The sequence below is a fragment of the Lontra canadensis genome, unplaced genomic scaffold, assembly GCF_010015895.1.
Source record: "Lontra canadensis isolate GAN:19392208 unplaced genomic scaffold, GSC_riverotter_1.0 scaffold17, whole genome shotgun sequence".
NCBI lineage: Eukaryota > Metazoa > Chordata > Mammalia > Carnivora > Mustelidae > Lontra > Lontra canadensis.
Genome location: NW_022631011.1, coordinates 23,021,935 through 23,040,285, shown reverse-complemented (window position 1 = coordinate 23,040,285; position 18,351 = coordinate 23,021,935). Strand labels below are relative to the sequence as shown.

The following is an 18,351-nucleotide window of genomic DNA, read 5'->3' as shown; positions in this document are numbered from 1 at the left end:
CATTCTACTCAGCTTAAAAATACATCCCTAATCACCCACTCCAGTTTGATATGTTTGAAATTTACACATACAAAAATACACGTCGTCCTTAATCTGTGCTATAATCTGTCCTACTTCAAATCCCATTAAAAAAGACGACTAAAACAACACGGAATCCCCAGTTCACACTGTACACCTAGGTGCACTACAACTTAAACACCGACCTCATCACAACTACCTGGTTTCACTGCCCGTGTAGCCCTGCCCCAGATTCATCTAGATTTCCTCCAGCCCCACCTCCGGGAGGGTGGGACGGACTTCTTGCTCCGCCCCTTTCTCACAGCCAATGGAGCGCGCCGCACCACCCGTAGGCCACAACCCCGTTGAGCCGCCCCTCCAGCGCCTCAGGCTCAGGCTGGCCGTCACCCGCCCCCCCCCCCCCCCGACCCCCGCGCTTTCCGGCCGAGCGCATGCGCACCCTCATCGGGCCCTGGCGAGACGCTTAGGGATCGATTTTCTTCTCCTTTCTTTCTCCAGTCGCGCGACTCTCCGAAACCCTTTCCGCCCTACTGTTGCCGAGGCTCCCCCTCCTAGTCAGAGAAGGTGCTGCTCCAGCCTTGAGTGCGTCAGTATCCGGATGTGGAGCCGCTCTCGCCCGGCGGGGACTCTGTGGCGGGGCGGAGCGCGGCGGCGTGCGCGGGGGCAGAGAGAAGGGGGCCCGTGGGCCCGGGCGCTCGCCGGACGCCGGGAGGTACCACCGCTGTCCACGGGGGAGGAGGCGGCGCCGGCAGTCGGGCGGCCACCCCGGAGCGAGGGGCTGGGGGAGAAAAAAGGCCGGCAGTTAAGCTTGCTCCCCGCTGCCCTCGCCGTCTCCCCTGGGCTAGCTTCCCCCGGCCCCCTGCGCTCCCCGCGCTCCCGGCCGGGGGAGAGCGTGGTTTCCTGGCGGCCGTCGCTGTAGCCCGGCCGGGGAGCCCGGAGGAAGCGGGGGAGTCCCCGCCCACGGCCCCCTCCCCTCTGCCCGCCCGCCGCAGCGGCCTCTGAGCCGCTGAGGTCCGGCCTCCAGTCCGAGCGGGGGGCGCGGCGGCGGCGGCGACGGCTGGAGAGCGGTTGTGGTCTTGGCGGGGACCGCGTCGCCGCCCCCGTGAATTATTCCCACGTTCCCCGGGGCTCCCTGCCGCTCCCGCCGGCGCCGAGAGTCCGGCCCGGGCCCAACTCCCTCACGGGCCCCCCGGCGGCGGCGGCGGCAGCGGCGGAGCCCACCGCCCGGGCCCCGATGAGTAACTCCCGGAATAACCGGGTGATGGTGGAAGGGGTTGGGGCCCGGGTAGTGCGCGGCCCGGACTGGAAGTGGGGGAAGCAGGACGGCGGCGAGGGCCATGTGGGCACGGTCCGGAGCTTCGAGAGCCCCGAGGAAGTGGTAGTGGTGTGGGACAACGGCACCGCGGCCAACTACCGCTGCTCCGGGGCCTACGACCTGCGCATCCTGGACAGCGCGCCCACGGGTAAGTCTTGGCCGCTTGGCCCCGGGCCTGCGAGCGTGCGGGGAAGGGGCGAGGCCGGGTGAGCGTCGGGCTGCCTGGGAGAAGCCCGCGGTAGGAAGGGAGAGAGCCAAAGAGATTTAGGTTCAGTACCTGGTAAACAAAAACTTGCAGAAGAGACCCCGCTACCCCCACGGGAAATGATGGCAGCACCATCACCAGGATGCTTTCAAGCCTGGAAGGCACAAAGCACCGGGAAGACAACAGACTGTTCCCCTCCTCCTTCTCTAGGGAAAGGGTCTGGTCTGGAGAGGCCTGTCTAATAACCCATTGAAATTAACCAGCCACCGAGTGATAACTGTCTGAAGAGAGGCTTGCCTAGCCATCTGGTGTTTAGTTGACGGGTTACAATCTCCGAGGGGCTTCTGGTAGTTCGTATTTGTTGAGATACCATGTATGTATGTATGTATAAGTGTACGTATTGCCTCCAATAATACATAGAAGGAATTGGACTTCAGTAGCTGAATGTTAATTAAGACCTTGTAGAATGATTTTTCATCTAAATTGTTTCATTAACAATAGAGGGAAAAATAGTCCAAGCTGTTGAACCATTTCCTTGTGTTAAATAACTTTTTCCAAGTAGATTAGACACTGATTTTTTTTGTCGTTAACATCCCATCTCTTAGGTTATATTAGAGACTCACCCATTCATGCACAATGAGTCAAGGTCCTTGATTCACAAATATCAGGGATCTATTTGTTACTGACTCTAGAATTTTTTGTAATGTGGTAAACTGAAGGCTTGTGCTCATAAAATAAAGCTCTAGCCTTATTTTTTTGGATTACTTTAATCAAAAATATTTTTACAGATTTGTCCATGATACTTTCTTTAGTAGAAAGTAGTTCAAATTTAAAATTTGTTACTTTACAGAATGCATAAATAAGCTACTTTTAAAAAATTGAGGTATCATTGACATCTGTTAGTTTTCTGTGTACATGATTTGATATTTATATATATTGCAAAACGATCATCACAATAAGTCTAGTTAGCATCCATAATCTACATAGTTAATAGAATTTTTTTCCTTTGTGATGAGAACTTCTAAGATTTACTGCCTTAGCAACTTTCAAATATGCAGCAACACAGTGTCATTAATTGTAGTCACCATGCTGTACATTACATCCCATGACATTTACTTTATAAGTGGAAGTTTGCACCTTTTGACACCCTTCACCCATTTCACTTCCTCCCACCTCTGGCAACCAATCTGTTCTTTGTATCTTTGAGCTTTTGTATCTATGAGCTTTTTTTTTTTTTTTTTTTAAAGATTCCATGTATAAGTGAGATCATAGGGTATATGTCTTTCTCTGTTTTATTTCAGTTGGCACAGTGTTCTTGAGATCCATCCATATTGTTGCAAATGGCAGCATTTAATTCTTTTTTTTATGGTTGAGTTCATATTACAGTGTGTGTGTGTGGGGGCACATTTTCTTTATCCATTCATTCATCATGGACTTAAAGGTTGTTTCTTTGTCTTGGCTATTGTAAATAATGCTTCAGTGAACATGAGGATGCATGTGTTTTTGAATTAGTGTTTTCGGTTTCTTTGGCTAGATACCCAGAAGTGTTGCTGGATCCTATGGTAGTTCTATTTTTGATCTTTTGCTGTATCTTGTCGTTTTGGTAGTAGCCATTCTAGCTAGTGTGAGGTGATGTCTCATTGTGGTTTTGATTTGCATTTTTATGATGATTAGTGATGTTGAACATTTCTTCACGTGTGTTGGCCATCCATATATCTTCACTGAAAAAATATTCAGATGCTCTGTCCATTTTTTAATCAAATTGGTTTTTCTGCTGTTGAAGTGTATGAGTTCTGTATGTATTTTACATATTAATAGTTATATGCATTATTTGTAAGCAGTTTCTCCCATTCAGTAAGTTCTTTCATTTTGTTGATGGTTTCCTTTGCTGTGCAGTGACTTGTTTGATGGAGTCTCACTTGTTTATTTTTGCTTTTGTTGCTTTTGCTTTTGGTGTCAAGTCCAAAAAAAAATCATTGCCAAAATCATTGTTAAAGAACTTACTGCCTGTGTTTTCTTTCCTTTCTTTTCCTTTTTTTTTTTTTTTTTTCTGCTATGTTTTCTTTTAGGAGTTTTATGGTTTCAGATCTTTAAAGTCTTTAATACGTTTTGAGTTAATTAATAAATAAGCTACTTCTAAGGCTTGATGATTGAATTTAACAAAGCCTAACAAATCTGAAATGGGTTCCTATTTGTTATTGGCAGTGACAAAAAGGAAACTAACACAAGTCATCTCAGTTTTTTTGAACAGATAATTCATAAAATTGTGTTTCTTAACTGGTTATTTAAACATTGGGAAAGACATATATGCATGCCCAAAAGAAAAGATTCAACAGTACAAAAAGGGACAGCCATTGTTATCAGTTTCTTGTGTATTCTTACATACCCTATTTATTGCAAGCATATTTATTAATATACTGTAAATCTACCTTTTTAAAGCACAAATGGTAATAAACTGTATTCTCTTCTGCGCTTTTGTTTCTTCCACTTAATATATTGGGAATTGTTCAATGTTAGCACATGTAGGTCTATCTTATTCTTTCATAAGTGCATAATATTCCAGTGACTAGATACCATAATGTATTTAACTAGTTCTTTCTTGGTGGACATTTTATATTGTTTCAGGTCTTCTTATTCACTGTTATGCAGAATAAATCCTATGCATATATGTTGAGTACTTCTGTTATAGTATTGCATCAAGGGGTACACATATTTAACATTTTGATAGATACTGACTGGTTGCTGTCCAAAGACATTTTTAGTACTTTACACTCTGACATTTTACATGGAATGAGGCATATACCTGTTTCTGCAGACTCCTAAAAGATTTTACCTTGCTAGCTCAAGCTAAAATTTCACCACAGCTCAATAATTTGGAGTCATCTTGGTATCGGTAATTGCACGTTTATGAGGAAATTTAAATATCTTTCTAGAGTAAAGTGTAACAAATCCTATATTACAGCAATTTTTGAAGGGTTATTAATGTCTGTGTGCTTTGTGGTGTGAAGTATATCTGTCATAGATTCGTTATCTTATATAAAAGCAGATGTTTTTAGAGGTAATTGTTTTAAAATCTCAGTTTAATTTACAAGATAATTTTACTCATTTAATTTGTTGTGTGTAATAATTCATCTTGTTCATCTGATTCTTTTAGCAGACATTTTAAAAGCATTTCTAGATGCAGGGTAGCTAGCCTTCTTATGCAGTGCTGTTGAAATGAATTTTGATTTCTATGATTTAATATCTTCAGGTTTTTTTTTTTTTTTTTTTTTTTAGGATTGAACAAATCACAAACTGTTAGATTTGGTTTTACCCCAGGACTATAATACTACTTTCAATTTTCTTTTCTCTTTTTTCTTCAAAATATTTGATAATTGCTGTCTATTGGTACTTTATTACATTCTCAAGATTTATTAAATATTATATTTATTATATACAATACTTGGTATTTCTTTACATAATAGTTAAAATAAAAATAAGTTTAACCTTGGGGCATCTGGGTGGCTCAGTGAGTGAAAGCCTCTGCCATGGCTCAGGTCATGATCCCAGGGTCCTGGGATGGAGCCCTGCATCAGGCTCTCTGCTCTGCAGGGAGCTTCCCCCTCTCTCTCTCTCTGCCTGCCTCTTTGCCTATTTGTGATCCCTGTCAAATAAATAAAATAAAAAAAAATAAGTTTAACCTTTCTGAAATAATTTCAGGTTTACAAAAATTACAAAACCAGTAAAAAGAGTTCTCTTTTGCCCCTTGCTCATCTTTAAGTATTAATATCTTACAATTATTGAAACCAGAAAAATAACAGTAGTACAATACTGTTAACTAATCTACAGACCTTACTGAAATTTCAAATACTATTACATATAGTATTTGAGCTGCATGTGATGCTGTCAAATTTTCCAGCTCCAGATTGTCTGTCTTTACTCTTGTGGTATTATTTTTTTTACTTTATCCGTGTTCTTAATCTTTTACCTTTTGTTGTTGTTGTTCTAAACAGCAGCTCAAAGTTCCAGTCATCCTACACTGTTGAAGCCAAGCTCTGCCCTTGGGAGAAGATATGACATTGTCATATCTACTTAACTATCATATCTTACCCAATATTCAGATTACTGAAATCTTACCTCGACTATAAAGCTTCTTTTGTTTAATGAGAAAAATTGACCTTTTAATATTAGCTTGTAAGTGTGTGGTTGGGAGCAACATAGGTAATTACATTACCAGGTATGGGAGAAAATTTTCAGTTAGAAGTTAGAAGCCAGCTAGCTGGCTTTTTCCTTTTTGTATGAGATAAATGGATTAGATCATTTTAAATACAAATTTTCCTCTAGCCGTGAAAATTTGATTTGATGTTAATAGTAAAGAGCTAATGACTGTTCAGATAGCTAACTCAGAGCTAACCTGGAAATAAAAATTTAAAAAGATATATTTCACCCCAGTCAGAGTGACAAAAATTAAAAGTCTAAAAATAGCATGTATTGTTAAAGAATGTGGAGAAATGAGAACTCTCAGGTTATTGGTGGGACAGTAAATTGATACAACCACTTTAAGAAGCAGTTTGGCAATCTTGTAAACTTTACAATGCACATATTCTGTAACTAAGAAAATCTTCTAAGTGTATATCCATGAAATCCTTAGGCACAAATCCATTAAAAGGTATATAAAAAAATTCATTGCAGTATTGTTTATAAAAGCAATAATTTGGTAACTACTGAAAGTTTTTACATAATTTGTATATCATGTTACATGAGTTTCACGATAAAATATTAGCAGCTAAGGTGAAAGAATGTATATATATATAATATATACAAGTATACTATGTATATATAGTATATTTTTACCAAATATTTGTTAAGTAAAAAAATAGGTTTCAAAAAGGTACTATAGGGGCGCCTGGGTGGCTCAGTGGGTTAAAGCCTCTGCCTTCGGCTCAGGTCATGATCCCGGGGTCCTGGGATCGAGCCCCCGCATCGGGCTCTCTGCTCTGCAGGGAGACTGCTTCCTCTCTCTCTGCCTGCCTCTCTGCCTACTTGTGATCTCTCTCTGTCAAATAAATAAATAAATCTTAAGAAAAAAAAAATAAAAAAAAAAACCAAAAAGGTACTATAGATGGTACTGTGCTTTTTATGTAAATTTTAAATACTGAAAAATTATGGAAAAATACATGCAGAAAAAGGATTAACACCTGCACTGGAAAGGATCCAGCCATCGGGGTGGTATTTTGATATTTTGCTTCTCATCAGAATATTCTTCTTTTAAAAAATGAGAGCAGTATGATTTTTCTTCTTTTTTTGAAAATCTTAGTTTAATATATTAGTAAATCAAGTCTGATTCTAAGTTGATTTTGTTTCCATTCTTGATTTTGCTAGATGCTGTAACTTTTAGGAGACCTCAGAAAGATAGATAGTTAATCCAAAGGGAAGAAGTGCATTTCTAAATGTTATGCTGGTTATTAAGCTTTTGTGTCTTGGCTTCAACACACTCTCTGTATTGTACCTGGTGAGGCTGTGGTAGGACTCTGCATATTCTTTTTTGCCATCTGGATCCTACTTGGTTATGCCAATAGGGGATGCTCAAAGGACACTGGAAGCTGGAGTGGGAGAAGGAACTTGCTCTTTTCTGTTTTGCTAGCTTTCTTTTGGTATCATCTTATCCAGTAGGGTTTCAGTGTCAGTATTTGATTCTAGTGTACTTTGTTCCAGTATAACCAGAAATATCTTCAGCGTGCCGCCACGCACTGATACCTGTACCAGCCGGTCTGACCCTTTCATCAAGGTCTGGATCCTAGCCGTATGGGATGCTTTTTAAAAGCCTCTTATATTTTAGTACTCTCATTTTTTCCCTCTTGTTTGCCCATTTCTAGAAATGGTGGATTGGTATAGTTTCTGTCTCCTGACTGGACCCTAACAAATAATGTTTACTATCTTAATCTTATTTTTCTATTCCATTACCAGCTAAGTAAAATTTTTATTGAAATTTAGCTAGTAACTCTCCCTCTTTTCTGATGCTAATCATTTCTTATGTATGAATTGGAAGGTGTTTCTCTTTTATATTTTGAATCAATGAATTCTGAATTACTGAATTTAAAATGAAATAAAATATTATTTTCTTTCAAGTATGAATATGAAAATTGGTGATACACATCATTTTGTTATTAAAGACTGTATAATGATGGAAACATCTCCAAATACCAGTTTTCACCTTGCTTACTCCAGTTTCTTTTGGGCAGCACTTATTTTCTCACATCATCTTTACCTGGGACACATTAAATGAGCATAATTAGGGCGCCTGGGTGGCTCAGTGGGTTGGGCCGCTGCCTTCGGCTCGGGTCGTGATCTCAGGGTCCTGGGATCGAGTCCCGCGTCGGGCTCTCTGCTCAGCAGGGAGCCTGCTTCCCTTCCTCTCTCTCTGCCTGCCTCTCTGCCTACTTGTGATCTCTCTCTGTCAAATAAATAAATAAAAAAAAATCTTTAAAAAAAAAAAATAAATGAGCATAATTAAAAGATCTTATAAGGAGCATACCACCAATGCCTACTTTTCATTCCAGAAAATGTGTGTAATTTTGAAACATTTATTTTTCATTTATTTTGTAAGTGAAAAATAATGGAACTCATTCTTAATTTTGCCTCTTAAGCACTTTGTCTCAAGATAATCAACAACATGTTGTTTTGTGTCATTAGCATGCGTTACACAAATCCACTTAATTAGGCACAAAAAAGCTGCAGTTTGTCTTAATGTGCCAGAAGTGAGCAACAGTGGTGGGCCCAGGTGTTCTCAGTCTCTCACTCACCTTTAGTACACCTGTGTTCCCTATGGTATGTGTTTGTATACAGGGCCACTGAAGGTGTTAGTGTCAGCTGACTAATTTACAGTTAGTAAAACTTAATTTCATTTTTAGATTTTTAGAAAAAAAGTAAATGTAAAAGTAAAAGTTTCAGTGAAAGTCCACAACCCCCTTTTTTTAGAATGCTTGGGACTAAGTTTATACTTTTGGATTTTAGAACTATAATATGCTATGTTTGCAACACAGTACATAACACCCACTTTGAAGTTCATAGCAGTACCATGTAATCAGATAAATTAATATTTCTGCAGGGAAGCATATGAATAATGATACTAAGGGGATGATAAAGACTACCTACTATATATAGCATTTTGTTTGTTCAGGATCAGGATTTATCACTCAGTGAGTTTGCTGCTAGCTTACAAAAACGCTTAGAGTTTGTAATTATCAGTAAGACATTGTGGACTTCCATTTTCTCTTGCATTTCAAAGGATCATGTTCTGTATCTCCTGAGTTGTATACCTCACTTTGTAAACCATTGCTCTAAGTCACTTAGCAGGAACTTTTGCATTTTAAGTACCTATAGGAAAATGCCTTTTTTTTTTTTTTTGTTAAAGATTTTTTTTTATTTGACAGCGAGAGATCACAAGTAGGCAGAGAGGCAGGCGGGGGTGGGGAGCAGGCTCCCTGCTGATCAGAGAGCCCGATGTGGGGCTTGATCCCAGGACCCTGAGATCATGACCTGAGCCGAAGGCAGAGGCCTAACCCACTGAGCCACCCAGGTGCCCCAGAAAATGGCTTTTTAAAAACAGAATATTCCTCCTTATCATCATCATCATCATCTTCTTCTTTTAAAAGATTTTATTTATTTATTTGAGAGAGAGGGAATAAGAGAAGGACCTCAAGCAGATGGAGCAGCAGCAGGAGAGGGAGAAGCAGACTCCCTGCTGAGCAGGGAACCCAATGATGTGGGGCTCCATCCCAGGACCTTAAAGATTATGACCTGGGCTGTCATTTACTCAGTGTTCACCATCGGAAATGTAGTTATCTCTCACCAAAGTCATTACTATATTATTGACTATATTCCCTACATTTTACTTTTCATCTCTGTGAGTTATTTACTTTATAACTGGAAATTTGTACCTCTTAAACCCTTTCACCTATTTTGCCTATTCCCCTACACCTCTCCCTTTTGGCAACCACTAGTTTGTTCTGTATGTTTATGAGTCTCTTTCCCTTTTTTGTTGCTGTTTTTTGTTTGTTTGTTTGTTTTTTTAGGTTTCGGGTGTAAATGAAATCATATGATACTTGTCATTCTTTGTCTGACTTATTTTACTTAGCATAATAACCTCTAGATCCATCCATGTTGTTGTGAATGGCAAGACCATTCTTTTTTTTTTATGTCTGAGTAGTTTTCCATTCTGTGTGTGTGTGTATACATATATACATATATATATGTATATACCACATCATCTTTATCCATTCGTCTGTCAATAAACATGTGAGTTGCTTCTGTAGCTTGGCTGTTGTAAATAATGCTGCAGTAAACATAAGGGTGGATATATCTTTTTGAATTAGTGTTTTCATTTTCTTTGGGTAATACCCAGCAGTGGAATTACTGGATCATATGGTAGTTCTGTTTTTAATTTTTTGAGGAACCTCCATATTGTTTTCCTTACTGGTTGCACCAGCTTACATTCCCACTAGCAGTGCATGAGGGTTTCCTTTTCATCACATCCTTTCCTATACTTGTTATTTTCTTTTTGATACTAGGTGTGAGGTGATATCTCACTGTTGTTTTGATTTGCTTTCTGGGTGATGTGTGATGCTGAGCATCTTTTCATGTGTCTGTTGGCCATCTGGATGTCTTCTTTTGAAAAATGTCTATTGAGGTCTTCTGCCAATTTTTAAATTGGATTGTTTTTGATGTTAAGTTGTATATGTTCTTTATGTGTATTTTGGATATTAACCCTTTAACAGATATATCATTTGCAAATATCTTCTCCCATTCAGTAAGTTGCCTTTTTGTTTTGTTGATGGTTTCCTTCACTGTTTAAAAGCCTTTTTAGTTTGATGTAGTCCTAGTAGTTTATTTTTGCTTATATTTCCTTTGCTGAGAAGGCATATCCAGAAAATGTTGTTAAAGTAAAGCCCATGTCCAAGATATTACTGCCTATGTTTTTTTTTTTCACAAGTTCTATGATTTGGGGTCTTATATTTAGGTTTTTAATCTAGTTTGAGTTTATTTTCATGTATGGTATAAGAAATTGTCTAGTTTCATTCTTTTGCATGTAGCTGTCTAGTACTAGTATGTTTTCCTAGTACTCATTTATTGAAGACACTGTCTTTTCTCCATTGTATATTCTTGCCTCTTCTTTTTTTTTTTAATATTTTATTTATTTATTTGACAGAGAGAGATCACAAGTAGACAGAGAGGCAGGCAGAGAGAGAGAGAGAGAGAGAGGGAGGGAAGCAGGCTCCCTGCTGAGCAGAGAGCCCGATGCAGGACTCGATCCCAGGACCCTGAGATCATGACCTGAGTCGAAGGCAGCGGCTTAACCCACTGAGCCACCCAGGCGCCCCTATTCTTGCCTCTTCTGTTGTAGATTGACTGTATAAGCATGGCTTTATTTCTGGTCTCTCTATTCTGTTCCATTGGTCAGTGTCTTATTTTCATGCCAGTACCATACTGTTGTGATTACTGTAATTTTGTATTATAGCTTAAAATCTGGGATTGTGATATCTTTAGCTTTCTTTCTTTCTCAAGATTCCTTTGGCTCTTTGGGATCTTTATGGTTCCATACAATTTTAGGATTATTTGTTTTACTTCTGTGGGAAGTGCCGTTGGTATTTTGGTAAGGATTGCATTAAATCTGTGGATTGCTTTAGGTATTATGGACACTAACCATATTAATTCTTCCAGTCTATGAGCACAGTGTTTCTTTATGTTTGTTTCTGTTGTCTTTTTTTAATTGTGAGTTTCTTTCATCAGTATCTTAGTTTTTAGCGTACACGTCTTTCACCTCCTTAGTTGAATTTATTTGCGTGAGTTTTATTCCTTTTGATACAATTGTAAATTGGATTACTTTCTTAATTTCCCTTTCTGCTACTTCATTATTAGTGTTACTAGTGCAACAGATTTCTATAAATTTTGCATCCTGCAATTCTGCTGAATTCATTTATTAGTCCTTATAGTTTTTTGGTGGCCTTCTTAGGGTTTTTTACATATGGTATGTCATCTGCAAATAATGACAAATTCTTTGCCAATTTGGATTCCTTTTATTTCTTTTTCTTGTCTGATTGCTACGGTGAGGACTTTCAGTACTATGTTGAATAAAAGTGGCAAGAGTGGACATTTCTGTCTTGTTCCTAATCGTAGAGGATTGAATATGATGTTAGCCATGGATTTATCATATATGACCTTTATTTATTTATTTATTTATGTTTGAAGATTTTATTTATTTATTTGACAGAGAGTGGGAGAGTACAAGTGGGGGGGAGTGGCTGAGGGGGAGGGAGAAACAGGCTGCTTGCTGAGCAGGGAGTCCTACACAGGGCTCAGTCTCAGAACCCTGGGATCACAACCTGTGCTGAAGGCAGACACTTGACCAACTGAGCTACCCAGGCACCCTGTATATGACCTTTATTGTGTTAAGGTTAAGGTGTATTCCCTCTAAGCCCACTTTGTTGAGAGTTTTTATCAATTTTAACAGTTTTTATCTTTGTATGCCCATAGCTCTGTGTAAACAGTTCTTGTGAAATAGTCTGGTACCTAAATTATCTTTAAAACTTTGTTTTGGAGGAAAAATGGGTTCTGAGTTCTATACAACTGGCTTATAAGTGAATTGATAGAATACAACTAAGATAAGGTGTCAGTCATTTAACTTAGTGGGGGAGGTAAGGGAACAAAAGCAGATAGCCCAGACATTCATTTATCATTTGGGGAGTACTTTTTTTTTTTTTTTTTTAAAGCACATTAACTTTTGTAGATAGTTGCATTGTTAGAATTACTTTATATTCTGTAAACACACTCATGATATGAGTATTTGGTTTTCTCCAGGGGTAGATTTATCTTACTGATGATAATTTTGTTCATAAAAAGACAAGAAATGGGATAGAAGCTTTTACATTAAAAAAAAAAAGTCATTATTTGATTTTTGAGAGTTTTGTAGGGCTGATGATAATAAATTATAACAGCTTGGAATTGTAATAGTTAAGATTATGGTGCCTTGCTCACCCCTTCCCCGAGTCTGTCTTCAGGAAGTAGTGGAAAATGTACTAGCTTAGTAGGGAACTTAAGGTTATTTATTCATTCTAGATTTTTATCAAGTAAGACTGTTAACTAGGGGAGTAGACTAATATTTCATGGGCTCCCATCATTTTTCAGGCACTATGCTAAGTGTTTTATATGTCATCTATATATATATTTTATATATATATAATATATATAGTATATTATTTATATTTTCATTTAATCCCGATAAAAATGTTATTTGAGGGGCGCCTGGGCGGCTCAGTGGGTTAAAGCCTCTGCCTTCGGCTCAGGTCATGATCCCAGAGTCCTGGGATCGAGCCCCATATCGGGCTCTCTGCTTGGCGGGGAGCCTGCTTCCTCCTCTCTCTCTCTCTGCCTGCCTCTCTGCCTACTTGTTATCTCTATCTGTCAAATAAATAAATAAAATCTTTAAAAAAAAATGTTATTTGATAGCCTTTACTGATGAGAAAACAGGCTATGAGAAATGAACTAGCTTGCTTACTACTTCACAAGTAGTAAGTTGATGGTGGAGATTAAAATCTGGGTTTGTCAGGATGCCTTGGTGGCTCAATTGGTTAAGCATCTGCCTTTGGCTCAGGTCATGACCCCACAGTCCTCGGATAGAGTCCACATCTTCCTGCTCAGAGAGGAGTCTGCTTCTCCCTCCCCCACTGTCCTTCCCTGCTGCTTGTGCTCTCTTGTGCTTGCTCCCTTTCTCTCAAATGAATAAATAAAATCTTTTTTTTTTTTGAAGATTTTATTTATTTATTTGACAGGAAGAGATCACAAGTAGAAGAGAGGCAGGCAGAGAGAGAGAGGAGGAAGCAGGCTCCCTGCCGAGCAGAGAGCCCAATGCGGGGCTCAATCCCAGGACCCTGGGATCATGACCTGAGCCGAAGGCAGGGGCCTTAACCCACTGAGCCACCCAGGCACCCCTGAATAAATAAAATCTTAAAAAAAAATTCTGGGTTTGTCAGTTTTTCTCCCCAACTTTATAACATTAATCTTTTTGAGCCATAGTTCTTCACCTGTAAAATGAAGTTGGAGTATGTCAAGGTACGCAGACGCATGTTTTGCTTCTAAAATGAAATAGTAAATTTTCATTGGTTAGCAGGAAAAAAAGTGATAATTTTTTTTTTTTTATTAAAGATTTTGTTTATTTATTTGTCAGAGAGACAGGCACAGTGAGAGAGGAACACAAGCAGGGGGAGTAAGAGAGGGAGACAGGCTTCCCACGGAACAAGCAGCCCGATGTGGGTCTCGATGCCAGGACGCTGGGACCATGACCTGAGCTGAAGGCAGACGCTTAATGACTAAGCCACCCAGGCTCCCCAAAAGTGATAAAATTCTTAATTTTGTTTGACCTTATTAACTTTCTACCCCTATACAACAGTGCTAAAAATAACAAACGTAATACTAAAATTGCCAAGTGTATGCCTATTTTTTTTTTAATTTTTTATTTTTTAAATTTTTTTATTATTTATTTATTTTATTTTATTTTATTTTTATAATTTTATTTTTTATAAACATATATATATATATTTTTTTTTCCCCCAGGGGTACAGGTCTGTGAATCTCCACGTTTACAAACTTCACAGCACTCACCATAGCACATACCCTACCCAATGTCCATAACCGCCCCCCTCCCAACCCCCCTCTGCCCAGCAACCCTCAGTTTGTTTTGTGAGATTAAGAGTCACTTATGGTTTGTCTCCCTCCCAATCCCAACTTGTTTCATTTACTCTTCTCCTACCACATTAACCCCCCCATGTTGCATCTCCTCTCCCTCATATCAGGGAGATCATATGATAGTTGTCTTTCTCCGATTGACTTATTTCGCTAAGCATGATACCCTCTAGTTCCATCCACGTCGTCGCAAATGGCAAGATTTCATTTCTTTTGATGGCTGCATAGTATTCCATTGTATATATATACCACATCTTCTTTATCCATTCGTCTGTTGATGGACATCTAGGTTCTTTCCATAGTTTGGCTATTGTAGACATTGCTGCTATAAACATTCGGGTGCACGTGCCCCTTCGGATCACTACGTTTGTATCTTTAGGGTAAATACCCAGCAGTGCAATTGCTGGGTCATAGGGTAGTTCAATTTTCAACATTTTGAGGAACCTCCATGCTGTTTTCCAGAGTGGTTGCACCAGCTTGCATTCCCACCAACAGTGTAGGAGGGTTCCCCTTTCTCCGCATCCTCGCCAGCATCTGTCATTTCCTGACTTGTTAATTTTAGCCATTCTGACTGGTGTGAGGTGGTATCTCATTGTGGTTTTGATTTGTATTTCCCTGATGCCGAGTGATATGGAGCACTTTTTCATGTGTCTGTTGGCCATCTGGATGTCTTCTTTGCAGAAATGTCTGTTCATGTCTTCTGCCCATTTCTTGATTGGATTATTTGTTCTTTGGGTGTTGAGTTTGCTAAGTTCTTTATAGATTTTCGACACTAGCCCTTTATCTGATATGTCGTTTGCAAATATCTTCTCCCATTCTGTCAGTTGTCTTTTGGTTTTGTGAACTGTTTCCTTTGCTCTGCAAAAGCTTTTGATCTTGATAAAATCCCAATAGTTCATTTTTGCCCTTGCTTCCCTTGCCTTTGGCGATGTTCCTAGGAAGATGTTGCTGCGGCTGAGGTCGAAGAGGTTGCTGCCTGTGTTCTCCTCAAGGATTTTGATGTATTCCTTTCTCACATTGAGGTCCTTCATCCATTTTGAGTCTATTTTCGTGTGTGGTGTAAGGAAATGATCCAATTTCATTTTTCTGCATGTGGCTGTCCAATTTTCCCAACACCATTTATTGAAGAGGCTGTCTTTTTTCCATTGGACATTCTTTCCTGCTTTGTCGAAGATGAGTTGACCATAGAGTTGAGGGTCTATTTCTGGGCTCTCTATTCTGTTCCATTGATCTATGTGTCTGTTTTTGTGCCAGTACCATGCTGTCTTGATGATGACAGCTTTGTAATAGAGCTTGAAGTCCGGAATTGTGATGCCACCAACTCTGGCTTTCTTTTTCAATATTCCTTTGGCTATTTGCGGTCTTTTCTGGTTCCATATAAATTTTAGGATTATTTGTTCCATTTCTTTGAAAAAAATGGATGGTACTTTGATAGGAATTGCATTAAATGTGTAGATTGCTTTAGGTAGCATAGACATTTTCACAATATTTATTCTTCCGATCCAGGAGCATGGAACATTTTTCCATTTCTTTGTGTCTTCCTCAATTTCTTTCATGAGTACTTTATAGTTTTCTGTGTATAGATTCTTAGTCTCTTTGGTTAGGTTTATTCCTAGGTATCTTATAGTTTTGGGTGCAATTGTAAATGGGATGGACTCCTTAATTTCTCTTTCTTCTGTCTTGTTGTTGGTGTAGAGAAATGCGACTGATTTCTGTGCCTTGATTTTATATCCTGACACGTTACTGAATTCCTGTACAAGTTCTAGCAGTTTTGGAGTGGAGTCTTTTGGGTTTTCCACATATAGTATCATATCATCTGCGAAGAGTGATAGTTTGACTTCTTCTTTGCCGATTTGGATGCCTTTAATTTCTTTTTGTTGTCTGATTGCTGAGGCTAGGACTTCTAGTACTATGTTGAATAGCAGTGGTGATAACGGACATCCCTGCCATGTTCCTGACCTTAGCGGAAAAGCTTTCAGTTTTTCTCCATTGAGAATGATATTTGCGATGGGTTTTTCATAGATGGCTTTGATAATATTGAGGTATGTGCCCTCTATCCCTACACTTTGAAGAGTTTTGATCAGGAAGGGATGCTGTACTTTGTCAAATGCTTTTTCAGCATCTATGGAGAGTATCATATGGTTCCTGTTTTTTCTTTTATTAATGTGTTGTATCACATTGATTGATTTGCAGATGTTGAACCAACCTTGCAGCCCTGGAATAAATCCCACTTGGTCGTGGTGAATAATCCTTTTAATGTACTGTTGAATCCTATTGGCTAGTATTTTGGTGAGAATTTTTGCATCTGTGTTCATCAAGGATATTGGTCTGTAGTTCTCTTTTTTGATGGGATCCTTGTCTGGTTTGGGGATCAAGGTGATGCTGGCCTCATAAAATGAGTTTGGAAGTTTTCCTTCCATTTCTATTTTTTGGAACAGTCTCAGGAGAATAGGAATTAGTTCTTCTTTAAATGTTTGGTAGAATTCCCCCGGGAAGCCATCTGGCCCTGGGCTTTTGTTTGTTTGGAGATTTTTGATGACTGTTTCAATCTCCTTACTGGTTATGGGTCTGTTCAGGCTTTCTATTTCTTCCTGGTTCAGTTGTGGTAGTTTATATGTCTCTAGGAATGCATCCATTTCTTCCAGATTGTCAAATTTGTTGGCATAGAGTTGCTCATAATATGTTCTTATAATTGTCTGTATTTCTTTGGTGTTAGTTGTGATCTCTCCTCTTTCATTCATGATTTTATTTATTTGGGTCCTTTCTCTTTTCTTTTTGATAAGTCTGGCCAGGGGCTTATCAATCTTATTAATTCTTTCAAAGAACCAGCTCCTAGTTTCATTGATTTGTTCTATTGTTTTTTTGGTTTCTATTTCATTGATTTCTGCTCTGATCTTTATGATTTCTCTTCTCCTGCTGGGTTTAGGGTTTCTTTCTTGTTCTTTCTCCAGCTCCTTTAGGTGTAGGGTTAGGTTGTGTACCTGAGACCTTTCTTGTTTCTTGAGAAAGGCTTGTACCGCTATATATTTTCCTCTCAGGACTGCCTTTGTTGTGTCCCACAGATTTTGAACTGTTGTATTTTCATTATCATTTGTTTCCATGAATTTTTTCAATTCTTCTTTAATTTCCTGGTTGACCCATTCATTCTTTAGAAGGATGCTGTTTAGTCGCCATATATTTGGGTTCTTTCCAAATTTCCTCTTGCGATTGAGTTCTAGCTTCAGAGCATTGTGGTCTGAAAATATGCAGGGAATGATCCCAATTTTTTGATAACAGTTAAGACCTGATTTAGAACCAAGGATGTGATCTATTCTGGAGAATGTTCCATGTGCACTAGAGAAGAATGTGTATTCTGTTGCTTTGGGATGAAATGTTCTGAATATATCTGTGATGTCCATGTGGTCCAGTGTGTCATTTAAGGCCTTTATTTCCTTGTTGATCTTTTGCTTGGATGATCTGTCCATTTCAGTGAGGGGAGTGTTAAAGTCCCCTACTATTATTGTATGATTGTCAATGTGTTTCTTTGATTTTGTTATTAATTGGTTTATATAGTTGGGTGCTCCCACGTTAGGGGCATAGATATTTACAATTGTTAGATCTTCTTGTTGGACAGATCCTTGAGTATGATATAGTGTCCATCTTCATCTCTTATTATAGTCTTTGGTTTAAAATCTAAGTGATCTGATATAAGGATTGCCACTCCTGCTTTCTTCTGATGTCCATTAGCATGGTAAATTGTTTTCCACCCCCTCACTTTAAATCTGAAAGTGTCTTCGGGTTTAAAATGAGTTTCTTGTAGGCAACATATTGATGGGTTTTGTTTTTTTATCCATTCTGATACCCTGTGTCTTTTGATTGGGGCATTTAGCCCATTAACATTCAGGGTAACTATTGAGAGATATGAATTTAGTGCCATTGTATTGCCTGTAAGGTGACTGTTATTGTATATTGTCTCTGTTCCTTTCTGATCTACTACTTCTAGGGTCTCTCTTTGCTTAGAGGACCCCTTTCAATATTTCCTGTAGAGCTGGTTTGGTGTTTGCAAATTCTTTCAGTTTTTGTTTGTCCTGGAAGCTTTTAATCTCTCCTTCTATTT

General features: G+C 39.0%; 1 protein-coding gene across 1 annotated transcript in view; it reads left to right on the top strand.

Moving 5' to 3' along the window:
* Positions 1–1,175: 1,175 nt before the first annotated feature.
* MIB1 (mindbomb E3 ubiquitin protein ligase 1) overlaps positions 1,176–18,351 on the top strand; it is a 134,599-nt gene continuing 117,423 nt past the window's right edge. Inside the window, exon 1 of the mRNA XM_032859780.1 lies at positions 1,176–1,481. Coding sequence (XP_032715671.1) covers positions 1,253–1,481 — 229 coding nt within the window. The 5' untranslated portion in view covers positions 1,176–1,252. The remainder of the gene's footprint in view (positions 1,482–18,351) is intronic.